Source organism: Emydura macquarii, unplaced genomic scaffold, assembly GCF_026122565.2.
Source record: "Emydura macquarii macquarii isolate MOO-44397 ecotype Brisbane River unplaced genomic scaffold, CSIRO-AGI_Emac_v2 contig_691, whole genome shotgun sequence".
Classification (NCBI taxonomy): Eukaryota; Metazoa; Chordata; order Testudines; family Chelidae; genus Emydura; species Emydura macquarii.
The window spans coordinates 15,275,532-15,299,112 of NW_027130828.1; the positions used below are offsets into that span (position 1 = coordinate 15,275,532).

General features: G+C 43.3%; 1 protein-coding gene across 1 annotated transcript in view; it reads right to left on the reverse strand.

Annotated features, from left to right (window-relative positions):
* Positions 1–23,581, reverse strand: part of PAPPA (pappalysin 1) — a 249,920-nt gene that overhangs the window by 105,894 nt on the left and 120,445 nt on the right. Inside the window, exons 12-14 of the mRNA XM_067542149.1 lie at positions 20,946–21,453; positions 2,914–3,042; positions 1,172–1,263 (exon numbers count right to left, since the gene is read on the reverse strand). Coding sequence (XP_067398250.1) covers positions 1,172–1,263; positions 2,914–3,042; positions 20,946–21,453 — 729 coding nt within the window. The remainder of the gene's footprint in view (positions 1–1,171; positions 1,264–2,913; positions 3,043–20,945; positions 21,454–23,581) is intronic.

The window sequence follows — 23,581 nt, forward strand, 5'->3', positions numbered from 1 at the left end:
ACCTACAACTGGGTTCTATTTTGATTTTTTTTTTAAACTAAGACCTGTGGAAAACACCAGCTTTAATTCTGCACCTGGCTATGAAAAATGAATAGCTTTACACCTGTTCCGAAAAATAACTCAACTTTTTCCCAACCTGCCTCAAAAAGAAACAATCAAAGCTATCCCAAAACACAAAACAACCACTGAAGTGTTTGACTGAAAAATACTTTAAGCTGCAAAAAAATGGGATTTTTCTTGTATTTTATTATGGGTTTTTTTGGCCATATTGTTAGAGGACAGGATTTTTGCACACTCACTATTATGAGTCCTTGAGATGAGCCATGTGACTGGGATAAAATGAAAACCACCCAAATCTTTGTTGGAACTAAACACAAACCCAACCTTTTTGGAGCTCCTAAAAGGTTTGAATAAGAATTTATTTCATTTCCAGTTTGGACTGGAAGTGTTAAAATACCATGAGAGATACTTTTCCAATGCTTGAAGCCCTGACCCAGGCTGTGGCATGATTCCTTAACACAGCACTGTAACACAGAAGCTGCAGTGTAGATGGGCCCTCAGCTGCCCTTCTCTGCCCCCTGTTCTCCTCAAGCATTTAATAAATATGTAAAGCTCACAATTGCAACCCTGCAGTCCTCAGATAGCTTGAACATCTTCTGGCCATTGTGTTGACATTTCCTGCTAATCAGGGCAAACCAGGCTTGCAAAACAAAATCTGATTAAGTAGTTTTCACCTCTGAAAGAAGGGGATTAGCTGGACCTTTGATCCTCCAATCCTGATTTGCATCTCAAAGGAGGTGTGACCTCAGCTGGAGCTGCTTCTGTTCCAAGTTCCTTCCCCTTACACTCCTTCCTCTGTTTACCAGAACGGATCCTCTCATATAGCCTGATCCAAAGTCTACTGCAGGGGATGGAAAACCACCCACTGACCTCAATAGGCTTAGGATCGGGCTCTAACCCAGCTGAAAGCCCAAGACCGTTACAAAACCACCAGAACAAATTCCCCACCCAAATGACGAGAAGCTGAGCAGGGACACACACCTTTCAAACCCACAAACCCCACCTTTCTTCTTGCCTCAACCCATCTGTAGGGCACTGAGGTAGCTGTTTATTTTTTACTTAAACCATGCTCAAAGGCGCTGCCCACCCCGGGCGAAAGGGGCAGACTTACCAATGCAATGAAAGGACAGCTCCTGCTGACAAAAGAGGGAGCAGCCATCGCCATTGATCTTATTCATGTCATCACATTCTTCCCCCAAATCTCTGCATGGAGGAGACAAAACGAGGAATCAGATGGAAAACAGCTGCATTTCTAAGACCTTTGTGTGCTCTCAGTTCCTGTCTCATAACCTGGAGATGTTTAACTCAGTGCCATTGAGTGCTGGCCCTGAAAACATCTGTCCTCTCCCCTCCAACCCCCAGCTATTAAAATTATAGGGTACAATGTTGCCCCTCCAGTTCCCTCGCATGTAGGTGGTACTATTGCTTTCTGGCTAGGATATGAGCACTTTCCTGATGATGACCCAGCAGGTAGGGGAAAGAGAGCAGCTATAGGATGAGAGGAGCGCCTGGAATGGCAGGAATCCTGGAAGCTCTTCATGCTCTATCCAAAAGGGCCAGACTGTGGCTCCAGCAATGCGCCCGCACAGGGGAATAAGGAGATGGAAGTGCCTTCCACTTGCTGGCTGCTCAGATTGCAGGTAGCAGCATGTGATGGAGAGCATTGGGCAGCGAGTGGGTGGAAACTTGCTTCTGCTCCCACAACCCATCAGCCAGTGCAGTTGTGCCAGCACAGGGGGGAAGCAATCTGAACCACAACGAGAGCTAGCATGGGTGACTCACTCCTGCACAGGAGCAGGTGGGGCAATGAAGGACCAGACTGTGACACAATCTAGTTCCTGGTCCGCTTTTGGGGCAGTGCATCTATGTGCTGCTCCTTACTCAAGCTGTGTGGCAAAGCCACAACTGATGTCTAAAGAATTTGCAGCACAACAGTATGAAAAGTGGTACACAAAGTAAGACTGATATCTCTATCTTTCTCCCCCTACCTGCCCCAGATTTATCAATGACTTGGTTATTTTGATTCGAATGCATTGCCTTTAGGGCCCAATATTGCAAACACTTGCTGCCAGGCCTTGACACCCGAAGTTGTCCCATTAACTTGATAGGAAGCACTGCTTCCCATAAACAATGTTTGCAGGACTGGATCCTCGCTCGTTGTTAATTCTGTCATCAATTCATTATATTTTGTTAAAGCACCTGGAGACTCCTGAGCAGGTGGCATTAAGCACTATACATTCAATACAGTAAAAATAAAAGGCAGTTGTCAATAATTCTTTTTATTATTAGTGGTCTGCTGATCAGCAGAAACGAGAGGGAGGAGTTGATGGAGAACCTGCAATGCCTAACACTCCCCCCTTGGAGCCCAAATCTGTCACCTCCAAATTCATCCCTGCTCCCGCGGTCTGCAGAGCAACCTCGTGCTGAGGTTGCCCTGGAAACCTGGCCTCCCATATGGCATCTGGATACACTGTCCATCAATCGCCAGCCTGCATGGGACTTCTCACTTAATGACAGCACCGAAGATGCTGTGAACGTTTCTTTTTTGTCAGCAATTAACACCAAGACATTTTTATCTATCTATCTATCTATCTATCTATCTATCTATATAAAGGTGTCAGGAAAGCAGGACCTAACTGAGTTCCAATTAAATGTTATCATCTTGGTAATAATGAGGGTCATGGGTCCTTGTCTCTCTACCTCTGAAAGTCATTTTAGGCTATGGGGTCGTCAGGTGCTCAGAGACAAAAGCTGTAGTTATTATGTGTGAGAGGCAGTAATTTCCTTTCTAACCCCAATCTCTGGATCAATGGAAGCACCACTGCTGTATCCATTTGCTCACTCCACACTTACTTTTGGATAATCCCATCTCCACAGTAGCCACTTCCATGAGTATACACAATCATGGGGGAGGGTTCACTCTCCTCTGTCCCAGAAATAACAGCAACCTGGTACGTATATACGCCGCTATCACTCAACTCCCTACAACACAAGAGAGGACACAGTAAGTACAATATAGTCAGTAATACAGGCCAGAGAAGGGGCTGCCGAAAAGGGGCCTGGCTTCTCAGAAAATTTCCTTAATTCAATCAGGCTCCTAGAACATTCCTGAGTCACTTGAATGGGATTACATGGGACTAGTTTTGAGACAGGCACCCTCCTTTTTGTGGGAGTAATCTGTGCCCACATTTTTCCATGTTCAATTCAAGAGCAAGCACAAATCCGAGTAGCTGCAGTTCTTAACTACTTGCCTGCAGGTACAAATCAAATAGATAAATATCCTGCTCCTCAGTTTTGCATGCAGAGCTGATTTTGTGGGTTCAGAAACATGGGTGCATTTTACAGATGTAAATAATTAAGGATAATTTTGCCAGTGCTCTGCTAATCAAGAAGGGGGCTAAATCCTTCACAGAGATCATTTGTGCACTAACAGTTCAGGCAGCTGTAATAACTGCAAAGTAACTTCAGCACAGTAAACGTGTCGCTATTTGTGAGCTTGAAACCGCCCCCCCCCCCCCCCCCCCTCCAAAAAAAAAAAGAAAGGTTCATACAAATTCTGCTCTTGGACACATGTGCAATTTCTATCAATAGTTGAATGCACATGCAACTGAGGGCAGAACGTAGCCTACATGTATGTGTATTTTCTCTGAGTATGCACGTCCGCATGTGTAAACAAATTGAAAACACATTCAGCAATGGAAAATTTTGCTATAACAGAAATTCCATAGGAAAAAAAATTATTTAAAAAGTTCATGTTTGTTTAACTATGGGATGGGAAATCGGTACTAGTGTATCATGGCAGAGGGATTGGTACTAAAATAAGCATGGGGTGAGGATTATGTTTATGAGTTAATAGACTGGAGAGGACTGGGTGTGTGCATGAATATGACTTAGAAGACTGGAAAGGAAAGTTAATATAGAGGAAGGACTGAGTGTGCATAATTATGTGGTCAAGGGCTGAATGCAAGAGTTAATACAGGGAGACAGTGTTATGTGTTTGTCAGGGAAGAACGACTGCTGGGTTATTTTGTCCCAGGGTGCTTTGGCTTAATTCAGCCACCAGCTACAAAATGAGGTGGCAGAGTTTTCCAACTGCAATCTGCTACCCACATGTGGAAAATAATCAGACAACAGATGGCTCCCATCAGAGCAAGTGATTCTTACAGTCTAGCTATAAGGATGGAGGCAGAAATGACATTTCTCCCCTGCAACAGATCCTGGTCCTTTCTGGTAACTGTGCAGGACCAGGAACTATATAACCACTTGGCAGGCACAGAAAGATTAAGTAGCTTGCCTAAGGTCACAAAGGAATAAGGAAGCTCAGCCAGGAACTGAACACGGTTCTCCTGATGCCCAGGACTGTGCCTTAACCACAAAAAACAATCGTTTTCCCTATTTCCATCATTCTTGGCCTTTCAGAAGGTCCTTCTGTACATACTACTGCTAGCAAATTTAAGAAGGGTCCCTACCTTATTAATCCACCCAAGAACTACAGAGAAGAAAATTCAGTCTGTCTGGTATTTCTGTGCTCAAAGGCAGATTTAGCACTTCCAGCAACTAAAGCAAGGACAGATTAGCGTGACCTACAGAGGATTAGAAGCGGGACAGCGTGCAACTCCAAGTGACCCTTCTAATTTGATACAATAGGCAGATGCTGGTTACAGATGTTCCTGAGGTGAAGCAACACCAGGGCTACAAGCTCTATGTCTACCCTACGGAGCTCTATGAGCATTGCTCTGCCGGCATAGTCCCTTAGTATAGATACAGCACATGCCAGGAGTATTTCTGCTATCGTAAGAACACCACCTCCCTGAACGACATTAGCTGTGTCTACCCAGGGTGTTTTGTTGGCATAGCAATGTTGATGAGGAGTGTGTTTTTTCACATCCCGACTGACATTGGTATGTTCATATAAGTTTTAAGTGTAGACCAGGCCTTTTCAACTCACGCGATTTAGGGCCTGAAACACTAACCATGCCAAATGCTTTGAAGTTAATGGCAAATCTCCTCAGGTTGGCTTACCAAGAGTGGCATTTCAGAATCTCCTCCTTGGGACTTAAGTTACATTAACTCATCCATTCCTGTTTGTCACAATCTGTGCGTGGTTGTTTAATGTTCTGGCATTCCTTTAGAGAGCCAAACTTGGAGAGAAATGTGAGTGTTTTAAAGTGGGAACATACAGTACCTAGGGCAGTAATGTGCAAAGCTGTGGTGATAAGTAAGGGATACACAAGGAAAAACAGACAGATGAACAAAAGAATGAAAAAGAAATGCCGTTGCATTTTCTTCCATGTATCAGGTATGTTAATAAGTACTCAAGTGGATATTCTAGTGTATGTATCTGGAGATGTCAACAAGACAAGCCCTGTTCTGGGCATTGATATAAGCAAGATTTTGACCATTTAAGTTTTCCTTTTGCCTTCCCGCTGATCCAATGGGACAGCAATAACGATAATGCACACTTTCCACTTCTCTATCAATCGGCTCTGATGCATGGCTGTTCATATGATGTTACTTAAGGAAGTGAAGCTGAAGAGCATCTTTAATATTAAGGATATGAGCAACTGCTCTTTCAGATTTATACCCATGGTCTTTTAATGACCTTTTCCAGAACTGAGTAAAGGGTATTGATCACTCTGGCTTCCGCTCAGGGGCAGGCACTATTACTGAAAAGCACTGACTCAATCCCTCTGTTTAGAGGAGGAATTAAAATATGCTGTGTGAAATACCACAAGGGCTGCTTTCCCTCTCTCGAGCACCAAGGGAGTTATTTGGAGATTCAGATACAGAGGTCTTCTATTTCTTTTTCTCTTTTTATTGGGGAGGTTGAGCAGCTGAGTTAATTTTTTGCTTTGTCTCTCAGAAGTGACCTTGTCAGCCACCTTCCCTGTTTTTGTTTCAGCCAGAGTGTTTCTGTAAAATTCAAAAGGCTCAAAGATGCCACCAGGATGGTGGGGGGAGCTCCCTACCCAAGTAGTGGTGGCATATGGGATTGTGGATTTTATAGTTGCACGGCACACTTCCCTGAATGCTCGCAGATGTGCAGAAGTTAGGTTTGCACCCTAGGCATGCCTGGGTATGTTCCTGTTAGGGTAGTCAGCACCTTTGGCCAAACTAGCTGCCCTCTCCTACTCTGGAATTGAAATCAGCTCCATTCTAGATGTCTCCTGTTTGGTTATAATGGGGAAAAACAGCTCCCTGTACCCTCTCTTCCCACTGCAAGGGCCAATGTGTTTTTAGTAGCATAAGTAATGATAGATAGATAGATAGATAGATAGATAGATAGATAGATAGATTTTTGTCTATACAGTTCCCTCTTTGTCATGAAATTGAAAATCTCTTTAAAGCATACCCCAGTTTCTACCCCCAAAGAGCATGGATTTCCAGAAAACAATGAATGCTGCAAGGAAGGCTAAGCAGGTGCTCCTATCACATAAGGACAAGGTGGAAAGCCTGGGCATCCAAATGTCTCAAGGGCCTGCAGCCACATTATGGCTGCCTACAGCCTCGGTGCGTGGGAGGAGTGAAGGGAATCTCTGTGTCCTCAGCACCTTAAGTGATCTCAAGAAGGTCAAACCTTTAGTTGGTCCTAAATGGGGATTTGGTCCACCGAAAGACCCCAAAGACTTCATTCTCTGAATGGACTCTCTATCGCGGCCCTCCTCACCCCAGAACCAGTGCTTCCTTCCACATTTCCCAGCTGAACCCTGGCTTTCCTCTAGCACCTTTGCCCTTGGTTTTCTTTCTTAGTGAGGAAAGCCTAGCCCAGCAAAAGCAAGAAGCCAGCTAGCAGCACCCAGCTGTGGCCTTCACTTTTCCTGGCTGCTATACCTTGGACCAACTTCAAGGGTGGACCAATTATGGCCACAAAGCCTGAAACTTGAGGAGCTAAAGATCTTCCCTTTTTCCACCCCAGTTCTCCATCCCTAGAGTTGTCCAATATTTTGCCACTTGAATTAGCTCTACCATGTGGCTGTCCAGTATAATGAAAACCTGAGTCCAGGCAAGGAATCCCTTTCACGCCATTTTGAAATTCCTGCCATGTTCATATTCGTTATGCCCATCCTCTGCTTTGGTCCATAGTCCTGAAGTCCCAGTAGTGCATGTTACACTAGTGAGTTAGCCATGTTCAGGCTGAAACAAAATGGTGGGTCTCAGTCCTGCTTCGAGTGGTCCAAGTGTCACAAAAGTCATCACAACTGGCAACAGCAGGCCTGAACTTGACTAACTGAAACCAATGGCGGTTTTTCCCATTGGCTTCCATGTTAGTAGATCTCTGGTCACAAATTAGAATGGAAGTAGGGTGAGATTTAATGGGAGTTAGGCACCTACATACCTTTAAAAATCTGACCCATAAAGACTAAATTCCTCCTTCCCTTGAGGTATGTTGGCAGGAGAATGTAGAGAAATCTGCACTGCCCCTCTTGATTAATGTTATTATTATTCATTCCCTATATTACCGTAATGGCTCCAGTTGGGATCACGGTACCATCGTGCCAGGCACTGTGCAGATCCACAGTGAGAGACAGCCCCTCTCTCAAAGAGCTTACTATCTAAATAGGCAAGACAAACAAGGTAATGGGAGGGAAAATAGAGGCACAGAGAGAAGTGATTTGCCCAAGTTCACATGCTATTAAAAACCCATCTTTAGGCACCAAAATAAGAGGCCTTATTTAAGTTAATGGGAGCTGAGGGAGCTCTGTAGTTCAGAGATGATGCTCCGCAGGACTGGGTCCTGAGCTCAGGGCAAGAAACGAGGTTAAATAAAGAAGTAGAGAATCAACTGCCTCTTTTTCTTTTTAAGCATGTTCCTGTATTACTGAGAGCTGCACCATCCTTTTCTTCAAATCTGCTTGGAACTAGGGTCATTCGACTTTGCTTCCACCGCAATAAGAAGAGCACCTAGAAAATGCCATTGTGGCTTTTCAGGTTCCCATATCCTACAATGCTTACAAAAGCTCTTCCTATAACAGATGGCCACAGAAGAGAGGGTCACATTAGGACATACTGATCATACCTGCTATTGACTGTACAAATAGAGCTGTTTACCCCCTTTCACGGGCTCTCTCTCTCTCTCTTTTTTTAAATAAAAAGAGTATGAGCGGCGTGGCAGAAGATAATGGAGAGAATTCCTGTCTGATTTTGAAACTGAGGGGGGGGGGGAGGGTTTTGTAAACAAAAGAAGGACGTCAAAAATCTCGAGTTCTTGCACTTGTCTGTTATTTCAGCTGCTGTCAGATCTTTAACTGTTTGGATAAGCCAAGCGACAAGGCAGGTGCAAGGGCCTCAAAACAAGTCTCCCGCCTCTCTCCTTGGCACAAAGTTGATTTAGAAGACAGGAACGCCAAGGCGGCTGACGCTGAGATTCTTTTCTCTCTACGAAAAATAGGATGGGTCCTAACGGGGAGTGGGCTTGCTCTCCATCCTCTGGCTTTTACTGTTTACCAGGAAGAACAAAACAAGTTAGTGGCAGGATTAAATAAAATGACAGGCCCTGTCCAGTACTCCTTCTGGAGCAGAGATTGGAGATGACAGGGTGCATTTTACTCTGTATCCCTGCCTGAAACTCAAATTAAACCTGAACGGACGGAGAGTTTCACAGCGCGGCCAGGATGAACACTGGCTAAATTTGGGCTGTGATTCACCCTGGAGTAGCCTTATTTGTAATTAATTATTAGTAGTAATATTACTATAAATTATTTATATTACAGTAGCACCTAGAAGCCTGAGCTTAGATCAGGGCCCCATTGTGCTGTGAGCTGCACGGACACATAGTGGGCGACAATCCCTGCCAAGAAGAGTTTATAATTTCAACAGCCAAGAGACACAAAGGTTAGGTGGGGAAACAGAGGCACAGAGATGTGAAGTGACTTGCCCAAGGTCACACAGCAGCTCAGTGGCAAAGCGAGGCATAGAATCCTGTTGTCTGAGTCCCAACTGAGTGCCCTATGCACTAGACCACACTGCTGCTCCCACCTCCAACCCATAATCCCCAGCATGAACTGGTTATGAAGCCAGAAGGGTCTCCCTAGTAATTACCTGAGGGCAGTGGTTTTCTAACTGGGGTACATGTATCCCTAGGGGTACACAAGATCTCATCATGGGGTATGTGAGAAAAATCCCATAAAGGCAGACAATGCATTTTATTTAGTACAGAGATTTTCAGGCTGTGGGGCGTGCTCCCCTGGGGCATTTGCGGGGGGTGAGCAGCAATGCCAGGTAGCTCAGGCCAGCGACGCCAGGTGGCTCGAGCACCACCTCCACCCCCCGACTCACCTCAGTGGGCCATCCAGCTTGTCTGGGTTGGGGGATGGCGCAACCAAAAACTGTAATGCAAAGGGAGCGCTCACAGTTTGAAAACCTCTAGAAGCTGTTGCTAAATGGAAGGCAGAAATCTGGGGGAGAAGGGGTGTGACTCTGCATGTCCCACGCATTGTCTCTGCATATCTCAGATGGAGTACACTATATTATTTGGAAAGGGATAGGCAGCCTAAAAGGTTGGAAAACCACTGCCCTAGGGGTTATAGGGGCATCTGTGCTGTGTTCTGTAGAAAGCCAGTCAGGAATAGGGATCTAGGAAGGAGAGGAGGTGGGTACAGACTGTTCCCTGACCCTAAAAACACTGTAAGTCTGGAGGAGAAGCCAAAACCATATAAGTCATCTTTCACCCTCACTCCCAAACCGAACCAGCGTGGGGAGCAGAACAGACACACATCCCTCCCTGAGGTGTCAAGGGAATTGGAGAGGGTGGTGAGGCAACATAGCCCCCACAGTACAGCCAAAGTATGTTATCTGGAGAGAGTCCCAGAGTCTTGGAAAAGCAGTGGGAGGAGGATGAGAGGTTGTCTGCAAACTGATCATCATCCACTGAAGTTCATAAACCTGGACCAATGTTTGCAAATGCAAAGGTACCCAACTGCACCAGCTCTGAATCTAGGGTCTTTGGGAAAGTCCTGCCAAGCCCTACCAGCTACCTCATCTACTACTGGCTTGCACAACGTGTGAGGTTTATGAACAAGATGCAGTTATGTGCGTGTGCAGAATCACGTGCCACTTTTGAAATGTAAGCGGTTGCCCCTTCAAAAAAAAGTCCTCACTAGTTCCATTCCCCAGCCTGATTGTTTCTCTGCACAGTTCCTTCCAGGTAGCTGGGAATTTCAAAGGGCCCTCTAGCAAACTGCCTGATCAACTCAGACCGTTTGGACATGGCAATGTTATATCCTTAACGAGTCATTCCTCCTGTCTCCAAAGAGTGTGTTCCAATCTCACCTCCCACTGTTGCACTAATACAGGCAGAGTTCACTTTGGTTCCTTACCCAGCCCCCTCAAACTCCAAACAAGTGAATGTACAAACAATTTCACATATATTTTTGTCTAATCTGATAGACATTAATTAATTAGATCTTCTGCCTTTTAATTCTATTTCTGGGTGCCTTACTGTGAACTCTGACAACCAAAGTTTGGATCCAGATCCCCAACTGGCATAAACTGCCATACCTCCACTGAAGTCAACAGCTCTCTGCCCTTTTCCATCAGCTCAGGTTCTGACCCTTGAATTTTAACTTGTTTGTCCATTCAGCATGGGCAGTGATTTTCTATGCAGTATATAAGGAATGCACATGTCCTGCTCATCAGCTCAGCACTGGATATTAACCATAGCATGGGGAAATAACAAGAATGCCTCTAGATTTCATCTCAACTGAGTGCTTTGTGTAGCACCATTTGCACTTCCAAGTGATTCTAGAAACACAGAGTCTGAGCTTTCCATTGACTTCAACAGACTCTAGACAAGGCCCTCGGCCAACTTTCTTTCCTAACTGTCCTTCGGCAAGCTACTTCTAGTACTGCATCAATATCAACATCTTACCCACTTCTGCACAACAGGGAGCCTACATATCTCACCTAGGATGTCCCAGATATTAACAATAAAGCAACGATCAAAGCAATTAGAAACAGTTCTTTGCATGTGACATGCTTTTGTAGACCACTGGCAACAATGACATTTGTGAATACAAAATTAAAAATAGACAACTGTGGTGCAGTTTCTACTATCAGTTACATATATCTGGAGTAACTCCATTTATTTCAAAAACCTTACTCCAGATTTACACTGGTGTAGCAAAAAAAAAAAAAAAGTGAGCCCATGAGTTCAATTTCTAACCTAGGTTAACATGTGCATTCTACACTTGGTGCTCAGATCAGCAGACAGATTTTTATAATAGGTAGCTGGTGCTGTACTGAGTGGTCAAAATGCAGGAATGAGTAGATTGATATGGCAACCTAACTATGAAAATTGGGCCCCATCAACATTTCTAGCAGATAACAAGGACATTAAACTACTGAAACTTTTCCTTTAAATAGATCTTTTTTCTTCCTTCGTGCAAGCGTATGAGGCTTTAAAGTAGCAAATTTATATATATGCAACTGATTAACTCCAGCAAACTTTGATATAATCGTTCAAGTATTTGCCCTGGTACCAATTTAAAACACAGTAGCAAATTTAATAAAAAACAAAGTTTGCAGCCAAGGTCAAAAAGATATTTCTTGTTTGTTTGTTTTTTTAAACAACTTTTTAATACCGATGAACAATTTTTAAGTTTCTTGGTTAAACAAAATAAGATTTTTTTATTTGGAAGATAAGTTTCTTCAGAGCTTCTTAATGGGATCAAGTTACAAATTCCAGGATAAAATAACTACTAGTGGTCCAAAGTCCTAGATGGGAGTTTGTGCCCGAGAGGCAGTTTTATGGAAGTATATAGGTTAAGGGGCTCAACACCTGTTGGTTATTAAAGAAGCAGAGAGAGGGGGAAAATCTGGTTGGTTTGTTTCCTGAGCACAGCTTCAGGTGATGTTAATTTGAGATGTGAGAGCTTCTCAATTAAAACAGGATCCTGTGAATATCAGTCTTAGCAACTACAGAGAAAGGGGTTTGTTACAAGTTGACCCAGAACCAAGGACTCTGGAAGCTAAAAGACATCAGAATACATCTTCAGTTGGCATAAACCAGCTGGGGATCTGGCAAATACATTAGGTAATCAGCTACCCAACTAAAGTGTATCAGTTCAAGATGGGAGCAATCCACGGCTGATGAACTGTGAAGGCCCATCAGCTGCAACAGGCACGGGTGACCCTTCGCCTTCATCCATAATGGTGAGATGTGGAGGCCAGCATGGGTGGCCAGCATTTTACTACTCACACCTTTAATGATGTTTTCATTTCTTAGCCAGTGCTCAAAGCCGTTTCACTGACAAGACCACTAGCCGTGGGATCAGCATATGTTTTAACTTGATTTTGACAACTATGCTACCTGGGAAACATCTGATTCAGACCCTATTAATTTAAATCTTAAAAGGCTCTTAATGGGATTGATGGGGACCCTGTGCATTATCTGTAGGCTCTTCCAGCCAAGACTCTGCATACAGACGATTCAGCTGCAGATCGGTTTTGAAGTGCAACTGGTTTTAAGATCCAGCATCAGCACGTTCAGTCTTGCACCATTTAGCAGAGGCTCTGAGCATGTCCTTGGAAGGAAGGTCCCTCCAGGGTTGAGGTCATTAGTGAGGCAGAGTCTTTGAATCCAGATGTGACCTCTAGGATTTCCTTTCAACAATCCTGAGCCAAGACCTCATTTTCAGAACTTAATACCCTCATGTTTCTCTGTAATCCTGAAGAGATGCAAAACACTCAGCGTGAGAAAACAGAGCCATGTGAGTGGATACTCTAGGGGACTGATCCAAAGACGAGTCTTCACATTTATTTTCAGCGGGTTTTGGATCCAGCCGTTGGTACGCACAGATGTTTTGAGATTCCCTTTTTCTTAGCTAAACCACTTCTCTGCTATCCTGAACATTTCTTCTTTTTAGAAACACAGAGTCCTGAGCCTCTCCTCTGAGGATACTGCTTCCTAACAGCATATGAGTGATATACATGGGTGCTCTCATGCATGCAACATATCTGTGTTTGTTGTCAGTTATGCAGAGAGATGATCTGTCTATTCCAAAGGAATATTCGGTCATGATTCACTCTATAAGGCTCTGTGTTTTGGCTTAATCCACTTCAAATTCTGAGAAGTCCTACTAGGAGATTACTTCTGGTTCATTAATGATTTAATAACCAGACAGAACCTATTTCCGCTGGCCTCTCTCTACCCAGATGAAGTTCCAACATGAGCTAATTTCTTCTATTATCATTATGTTTGCAACTGGTCACACTTAAAAGCAAGCTCTGTGAACAAATGATCCAGTCTGCTGTATTTAGCTTCAGAGGCCAAGATTCTCAGTGATGACTAATGATTTTGGATGCCTAGCTTGTGACACCCTAAAGAGGACTGATTGTCAAAAGTGCTGAGTGCGATCCCCGGAAAAACCAAACCTCTGTTAGGTATCTCAGGTAGATCCTTCCCCCCAAAAAAAACAAACAAACAAACAAACAAAAAACCTAAAAAACCCAAAACCCCAACAATCTGACAAGTCACTTTTAAAAAACCCTTGGTCAGAATGAACAGAGTCAAGCCTGCGAGGGGTAATTTATCTCAGGGTGTCACAGGCCCCTCTCTTTGCTCAGAATATTTGTAAGCCATTATATGCTTAACAGGGTTTTCTATAGCACCTATCAGTGTGTTGTCCAAATGGGGTATTAAAGGCAGAGCTGTATTTCAATGCCAGTCTAGCTCTGTTTTCAGTCCCCATCTGATCTGACTCTGAGTTCCAACTTTAACAGAAGCTTAAGACCATAAGAATGTCCATGCTGGGTCAGACCAATGTCCCATCCTGCCCGGTATCCTGTCTTCTGACAGTGGCCAATGCCAGATGCATCAGAGGGAATGAACAGAAATGGGCAATTTATCAAGTGATCCATCCCCTGTTGTTCAGTCCCAGCTTCTGGCAGTCAAAGGTTTAGAGCTTGGGGTTGCTTCCCTGACCATCTTGTCTAATTGCCATTGATGGACCTATCCTCCATGAACTTATCTCATTTTGGTATTTTAACTCCAGGGAAAAGATATTAAAGGGATAAAACTGAGTGCCCAGTAACTGATCAGGCCAATAGTTACAAAAGGAAAAGTGAAAACTGGACTAGCGGATGCTGCTGATAAAAAAGCAGGTAACACATTTCTGCCTTTCTTGTGGTATTTCAGGCTCAGTCCAAGTTTTACAAGGGAGTTATTTTTAAATTGTTGCATAACACACGCCTGTCCAACATTTCTTTCCTCAATCAAACAAAGAAAATGCATTTGTTATTCCTTGGAGATTTCTGATGCTTCTTGCCTTATTTAGAGCCCAAAATAATAGGTACAAACGAAGGGAAACATCAGTGAACAGTAATTATCCATGAATAACATGCAGCCTAATTCACCGCAGCTCTGAGATGGTTTCTCCTGCAATAAATTATTTTTCCCAGTGGGAAAGGTCCTATTTAAATCTTCATATTGTCTTGCTGCTAAAAACCCTGTTGCTATTTCTAGGTTGCCAGTTCAAATGCCACTCTGGCTGGCAGTGACTGAAATCTGTCATCTTCTACTGATGTTTGCTTGGAAGCCAATATGGCGTGAGTTGGTGGTGTCAGTTCTAATGGATACCTGTCCACAACTCAATAGTGGGCCACCTTCCAGCTGCAATGTAGACAGACTCTAAGTCAAATCTGGGGCCAAAAGAGTCTCTGCCCTGTGTCAGGATCAGAGAGCTGTTAATCACCAATGTGGACATAAGAACAAATGGATATAAACTGGCCATCAGGAAGTTTAGACTTGAAATTAGACAAAGGTTTCTAACCATCAGAGGAGTGAAGTTCTGGAACAGCCTTCCAAGGGGAGCAGAAAACCTAGCTGGCTTCAAGACTGAGCTTGATAAGTTTATAGAGGGGATGGTTTGATGCAACAGCCTAATTTGGCAATTAATTGATCTTTGACTACTAGCAGTAAATTTGCCCAATGGCCTGTGATGGGATGTTAGATGGGGTGGGTATTGAGTTATTACAGAGAATTCTTTCCAGGTGTCTGGCTGGTGAGTCTTGCCCATATGCTTAGGGTTTAGTTGATCTCCATATTTGGGGTCGGGAAGGAATTTTCCCCCAGGGCAGATTGGCAGAGGCCCTGGGGGTTTTTCGCCTTCCTCTGCAGCATGAGGCACAGGTCACTTGCTGGTGGATTCTCTGTATCCTGAAGTCTTTAAACCATGATCTGAGGACTTCAATAACTGAGGCATAGGTCAGGGTCTATTACAGGAGTGGGTGGTTGAGGGTCTGTGACTGGCGTTGTGCAGGAGGTCAGACTAGATGATCAAAATGCTCCCTTCTGACCTTAAAATCTATGAGTTTATAAGGCATAAGGCCACCTTTGCTTTCCCATCCATAATCTGACATCAAGTGCAGTTTAGCCTGAACAGAGAATCTGGAGCCGTGTGTTTTGTAAAGTGCCACACATAGCTATCATGTTGCGTAAGTAACCACAACAGCTAATAATCACAAATCCATCACCACGGCTGATGCCTTTGTGCAGATTTAACAGAAAAGCTGCCTACTGAGTGGAGCATGACTGTGCCCTCCTGCTTCTCCAGATCAGGGCTAAAACACTTTGTCAGAGGGTAGTACGGTGGAAGTCTGTGAAGCCTATTCGGTAGGTGGTTGGGAAGCAGATTTTGTTCTGTTGCAAAAATAATCTGGCCCCTTTTAACCAGTACAGAAAAAAAGAAAGAATGTGGCTGCCAGCTGCCAAGTAACTTCAGCTAAATGGAGATGTCTAATACAAACCAACAGCAGCAATATTTGCCTCTAACATTTGATTGTATGCTCTTTGAAGCAGAGACCTGGTTTACCTCTGTAAAGCATGTAGCACACTACTGGACATTGTAAATAATAGCAATATACACTTCAGCTTTTAGGAGCATTGCATATGTGAAGGAAACACACCAAAAGGGATGTTTAGGACAATAGTAGAAAGGAAAAGAAGTGGATTGTCTCCTTTTGGTTCCTCTCTGCTAGGCACTTGGTGTGTTGTGTGTGGGTGAGCAGTGGCACATATTCATATCTGGCATGTGTCAATAGAATTAGTCATCCTCCATGCCCAGTCTCAGCCTCATATTCTAAGATGCATGTCAGAGGGGTGGGGTAAGGAAAGAATTTCCCCCAAGGCATGGTAGCAGTGACCTTGCTGGGTCTCTACTTCAGCTAGTGTCCTTTGTTTTGGACTAGCAGTCGCATTCATGCGGTAGAAGAACTGGGAGCTGCTCTTTGCTAGCATACTTTCAAGTGTTCTGTGAAACCTCTGGAAGAAAACTGTAACAAGCCTCCAAGCCTCAGAAGTACAGTCCCTACAGTTTCCCATGATTAGCCTCAGCCTTCTTAACAAGAATACACAAGCAATAGAAGGGATTCAGGAGTCCAGGTTTGTCAATTTGCAATTTGGACCAGCAATCTCTGTCTTGCTCAAGTCATTTGTATGCCATCTTCTGATTTGTTGCTTCATACTTTTCTTTCTTTTTATTGGCACATTCTTTTCAATTATATCACTGGCTAATGGCCTGAACTAAAACCCATTGAAGTAAATGACAACTGACTAAGGGAGATTCCAAGACTTGGCCAAAAGAGAAAAAGGTTTGAGCCCATTTGGTCAGTGTCTAGATGGTTACTATTCTCTCACTTACAGCAAAATGGAATGTTATACCCACAATAAAAATGACTTCTCTGTTCAAAAAAAGGGAGGATGGGTGTGGGAAGTAGGAAACAACGTAAGACTGGTGAACCCTGGGGGTCTGATTCTCTCTGCTGCGTCACTTCAGTTCTACATCAGTAAAGCTCCATGGAGGACAATGAAGATCCACCAGTGTCAAACCAGTATAATAAATAAAGAACCAAGAGGGTTTTTGCTTTGGTGTTTTTTTTTTTTTTAACCACATACAAACCTTGCCACATCTACATGGCCCTTACGATTTGAAGGGAATTAACGTGAGGCAAAGCCCACACCCCCGCTCTCCCCATCCCCTGCACTTCCACAGAGCCAGCTCCAATCCTTATATTTGTATCTAAACCCTCACAGCCTAGTGACTGTTAAAAAAAAAACTAAACATGTTTAATGAATGACCTGCCATGTAGCTAACGATATAGCTCAATTCTCTGTTCTGCAACATGAATGCTTGGCTCCGCACCAGTTTACATCACTGCCACATACAGACACAAAGGCAGAAGCCCAGGTTTCTAGGGACACTGTGAAATGCCTATTGTGTCCCCCATGGACTAATGTTCCTATTTTATTGTGGGATCTCTGGCGAGGATCTGAATTTCTTCCCGAAAGAGCCAAGTGCCACTAACTTCAATGGGAGTTACTCAGGCCCTGTGGCAGGAGCAGAGAGATCCCAGAATGTTAGTGTGTATAGGAATTTAAAGGAACAATACAATCCAGCTGTGGAGTCTTCAGTGACAGCAAAGTCTCTCCAGAGTCCCAGCACACACTGTACAGCTATAGTACGAATTATAACTTTGAACAGACCACCTCTGTCTGTGCAGAGGCTGTTTGTACACAGCCCCCTGCCACCAATGCACAGGGAGAGCTGGCTCTCTGATGGCTTCTCTTCTCCAACATTTGTTCCTGATAAAAGACTTCACTCATGAAAAGGGGGGACCATGGAGAATGCTGTGGCTATCAAACAGGACAAATTTTTGGCAAGTGACATCTCCCCATTCCTTGACAGCTAGGAAAAAGCTTCCTGTCCCAGGCCTTTCCTACTTAATAAACTCTCCCTAAAAATTCAAGGGGTTTTGCTCCAGAACAAATGCTGAGGTACTGATTGCATGGCAGCTCTAACTGGATGAGAGTACCGGGCTACAACAGGGTTCAAAAAATTTCGTGTTGACTAATTATTTCTAGAGATCAGTCAGAATGAAAACCCCAGATCCGAACCCTGAGGAATAGTGGGGAACTTTGGGTCTGGCTATGCATTCAGATTAGAACTTTTCAGGCTAGTGCCCTCTGTAGTTATTCCTTGAGCCATGAAGATCTCAGCGTTTTCACTCTGCAGCTGGTTTGACAATTTTATTTATCCCCCCTCCCCCCATTTTTGCTTTATGTGGGTTCATAGCTGACGAGTTTCACTTTGTGGAATGGATTCAAGCAACCTTGGACATTCAAACTCATCTGATGCTAGATTTGCCTGGTCCTCTATAATCTGTAGGGAGGAGGAGGCCGTTCAGACCTCAGTGCCATCCTTTTGAAATGTTCACCAATCTCAGCCTGCTTGCCCCGAGGGCTGGGATTCTAATTCAGCTTGACAGCAGGCAAGGTTGGGAAGGGTCTGTGTTCGTTACTGAAAGGTTTGCATTACTCTAGCTATTTTCTCTCTCCTGTAAGAGCACCCAGTGCTGACTAGGCAAGAGCTATCCATTAAGACGGTCTCCCCTTTCATCTTCGGGAGATGTTCTCTCCACCAGCAGGAAGAGGGAATGAGAAATTAATTTTCCTTTCATCACTGCCACGCCTGGGGAAAAGATCTCGCTCACAGATAACAGAACAAGCAAATATTTTCTATAGGGAGACAAGAGAAAACGGAGACCAAGGTCAGAGGAGGCGGGGGAAGAGATGTACAACTTCCTCCACGATATCTTTCTATACAACGGGTGGATGCCACTCTAGTCAATATGGAAAACGTGCAAAACCAATAAGGAGGAGTAACTGGGCTGGGATGTACAGAGAGCCAGAGAGGCTGCAATGTCAGCTGGTAGCAGGATGCTGACTTCCACTTATACGGAGTCAAACACACCGGCAGAAGAGAGTCTGGACTGAGAGCTATTTCAAAGTTATGTTTTAGGTAGGGACTTATTCTGGCTTTCCTTTCATGGGTACCTTGGTGAGGGTCCACCAGCAGCCCTCTCCTTCCTGCTTGGCGATTAAAAAGACTCTGCACAGGCTGATGATGGAAAGCTTATCCCACCTTATTCCTTGCAGGGTGGGCACAATCTAGCTCTTAACTGAGAATACAAAGGATTCTGCCATATACCAAAAGAAAGAACCAATCCGATTCTGCACTTACACAATCTATCTAGGGATTTATATGGCCCTCATCACTATAGCACCTGAGCTATAACTCACTACCTACCCGTGAGCTAGGGCAGTGCTATTATCCCCATTTTACAGATGGGGGGTTGAGGCACAGAAAGCCCTTGGGTAAAATTATCAAAAGGATTTAAGTGATTTAGGAGCTTAAGTCCCATTCTCAAAAGTGCACTTAAGAGCCTAACATGCATTGACTTGCAATGGCACTTAGGAGTCTAAGTCACTTTTACAAATGGGAGATAGGCTCCTATGTCACTCAGATACTTCTGGAAGTTTTATCCCCCATGACTTGTCCAACGCCACAAAGGAACCTGGAGCAGAACTGGGAGATTCAGAACAAAGTTTGATAGAGCAGTGCTCAGAATTCAAAGGGTCCCCCCCCGGCCCCCAAATTCAAAGCCCCCCCCCCAATATTTCATTAAGAACTCAGAACTGGGCCCATTTCTTGGAACTTGTGCTAAGGAATGCAGATATTTCAAGCAAAACCAGTCCCTTTTTCCAACAAGAAGGGGCCAGCTTTCAGGCAAAGATGCTTTTGCAGCAAAAAAACATAGAAAAATTCACAATTTCCTATATTTCCAATAGCCATGTTTCTGTAAATGCCAGTAAGGGTTGCAAATTAAAGCACCACTCAAGGAAAATACTTAAGTACACGCTTAACTTTAAGCATCTGTGGAGCACCAATGATGTACATTTTTGTTTATTTTTAATAATTAATCCAAATTCTCATGTGCTCAGAGACAATTTGCATCCTCTCTGTTGTATAATTGAGCCTCCAAAGGGACAGTATCTTATCATTATTGGATTGTTAATTATTCTTTTTTTATTATATTTGAAAACTCTTTAGAAAGCTGTGATGATGGCCTTCCTTGCTATTAGATGTTAGTAATAAGATTTTTTTTTAAAATGAGCAGGTTGTTTTCTTAGCAGTTTTGTTCCTTTTATCTGATGTTAATTTTCAAAAGGGTTCCATGGTGTTCCTAAAAGGGAGTAAATAATTGCTAAAGAATAATTTTATTAAACAGGTATTGCTTTTTTCTGCTTGTGGAATGTCTGTGAACAGAGCACGAATTACTTTGAAATTATTAAAAAAAAACAAAACTTTTGTTTAAATTGTGCATAGGTGATTGGCCTCATAAAAGTCGCACGGTACTGTTTATGTTCCCTGATTGGATAAGCATAACTCTTCTAATCAGGTTCTAGGCTAAAACGCAGAATGAAATTCACCTGTGTTCAGAGAACTGACAAAAGGCACACGTCATGTAAGTCCCATTCAAGTCTGCAAACATTTGTACAAACAAAACTCAAGTGCAGAAAGTGATTATAAAAGGAATATAAATGTAGCTGAAATAAACTCATTAACATGTAAACAAATATATGCACATCCCTCTCACTCACCCACCTGCCACGCTCAGTATTACTTCAGCTCTGGGTGTTTCCAGTCAGAGCACTCCAAATGAGTTCCTCCCTCCCTATATTTCTTACAAAATATATTCTTCTGAGTGTCACCATGCTACCCACAAAACCATCTCTTGGGGTCTCTCAGAGAGTTCAGACTTCGGATGAGTATTTGGTAGTCTCATGGTTAAAAAAAACAAATATCTGAACTTCTTGTGTCTGCAACTCTAGGCTGGAAATCCCACGAGGTCAGGCTGTCTCATGTGATTTTGGTATTTCCAGTTCCAGACATACACCCTGAGATTGCCCTGTCTTGAAGGCAGTCAGCCTTTCTAAGTATTTCAAAACGCTGACATTCAGCTATAACACCTGACATGACTTTATGGGGAGGGAGGTTTACTATATTTTCCAAACCAATCTGTCCATGCCTCTGGCTAGAGATACTTACGTGTCCACGAATCTCCTGCTGAGGTTTGAGATGATGAATGGAGATCCAGTCTGGAAGGGAGGATCCCGGACCATCTTGTACTGGATGGGTCTGCAGTCTGCACACAGCAGGCTCTGTGGGATGGAGCTCAGCATAGCCGCATCAATCTCCAGGTGCTCATCAAGGGTGTAGATCTGGATACCATACACTTCCTCGCCCACTTGTTTGCCATCCAGCTTGATGGTCAGAGGGATGTCACAGAAGATGTTCTGGGGCCCCAGGGAGATATTCTTCCCGCTGATGGTTAGCAGCTTAATGTCATTCACGGCTCCGCTGGAGTCCCCATCCGTGGAGACAAATGTCACCCAAACTGTGAGTGACTCTGGGATCAAGGGATAGCGGAACTCCAGCTCCAAGTAGCAGCCCTGGGGCTCGGGACAGGCTGGTGGTACTGTATGCTGGTGGACTGCTGAGTTGGGACTCCACGTCCTGACACTGGGTTTACAAGGTTGCTCCACGTCAGGGTGACCTGAAGGAAAGGCGGAAGCAAAGAAGAGAGATAAAGGATTTTAGAGAATATGACTTAAGCACTGATTTCACAGTCTTCTAAAATGCAAACCTACAGGACAAGAGCAGAGCAGAGCAGACCACCTCCAGGCAGGGAGATAAGCTATACATTCAGATGGAAGGATGACAGATATCAGGACTATGAAACTGTGGAAGGAGGTGGAGGGTACCTAGAACTATAGACTGCATTTCAGAGAGATTTTGAGACACAGAAATTAAGGCTAGAAATGAGCTGTTAGGTAATCTAGCCTGTCCAACTAGTTGCAAGACTGTTCCCTACTGTACAATATGGGCTGAATTCACCAGTTTATCATGGCCAGGCAGAAGAGCCATAAACACAGTTTAACTAGCTGGTTGAACCCGGTTTAGGGCTGCCTTTCGTCACTAGAGAGACACAAAACAGCTGGAGTGTGCCAGTAGATCTGGCCCCATATTTTCAATCTCCAGTTTCAAGTGAAGGATGCTACTACTTCCCTAGGGTGACTATTCCACAGTCTGAAGGAGCTCAAAGCGGCAGACAATTCTTTCCGACAATTCTTTCCAACTATCAGCCTCAATTCTCGTTACTTTAATTTCATTGCTGCTAACTATACTTTCTTGTGGCACTTTATTATATATTAGGAATAAAAAGAATCCTGACAATAGTGTTGGTCCATTACTAGATGGAAATGGAAAAATTATTAATAATAATACAGGAAAGACAGAAATATTCAATAAATAATTTAATCCGTATTTGGGGGGAAATGAACAGATGATGCACTCTCATCATATGATGATGATAATGTTCTGTCCATTCCCCTAGTATCTCAGGAGGATGTTAAACAACATCTATTAAAGTTTAATATTTTTAAATCAGCAGATTCAGCTAACTTGCATCCAAGAGTTTTTTAAAAGTTGGCCGAGGAGCTTGCTGGACTGTTAATGTTGATTCTCAATACATTTGGAACACTGGGGAAGGTCCAGAAACCTGGAAGGAAGCTAATGCAGTGCCGTTATTTTAAAAGGGTAAATGGGATGACCCAGGTAATTATAGGCCTGTCAGTCTGACATCAAGCCAGGACAAGATAATGGAGTGGCTGATATGGGATATGATTAATAAAGAATTAAAGGAGTGTAATATAATTATTGCCAGTCAGTGTAGGTGTATGGAAAATAGATCCTGTCAAACTAATTTGATTTTTTTATGACATTACAAGTTTGGTTGATAAAGGTAATAGTGTTGATGTAATATACTTGGATTTCTATAAGGTATTTGACTTGGTACAGCATGACATTTTGATAAAAAAAACTAGAATGATATAAAATTAACATGGCACACATTAAAATTAATTAAAAGCTGGTTAATGGATAGGTCTTAAAATGTAACTGTAAACAGGAAATCATCATCAACAGGATGTGTTTCTAGTGGAGTCCTGCAGAATTCTGTTCTGGGTTCTATATTCTTTAACATTTTTATTAATGACCAGGAAGTAAACATAAAATCATCACTGATTAATTTTGCAGATGACACAAAAATTGGGAGAGTGGTAAATAACAAAAAGGACAAATCACTGATAAGAGAGATCTGAATTGTCGGGTAAACTGCGTGCAATCAAACAATATGTATTATAATATGTCTAAATGTATACATCTAGGAACAAAGAAAGTAGGCTATACTTAGAGCATGGGGAACTCTATCCTGGGAAGCAGTGACTCTGAAATGACTTGGGGGTTGTGCTGGATAATCAGCTGAACATGAACTCCCAGTGTGACAGTGTGGATAAAAGGGCTAATGCAATCCTTGGATACATAAACAGGGGAATCTTGATTAGGAGAAGAGAGGTTATTTCCCTCTGTATTTCGCACTGGTATGACCACTGCTGGAACACTGTGTCCATTTCTGGTGTCTTCAATTAAAAAAGGATGTTGAAAAATTGGAGAGGAATCAGAGAAGAGCCATGAATATGATTAAATTATTAGAAAACCTGCCTTATAATGATCGACTCGGGGATCTCAATCTATCCAACTTACCAAAGAGAAGGGTAAGGGGTTATTTGATTGCAGCCTATAAGTACCTACATAGGGAACAAATATTTAATACAGGGCCCTTC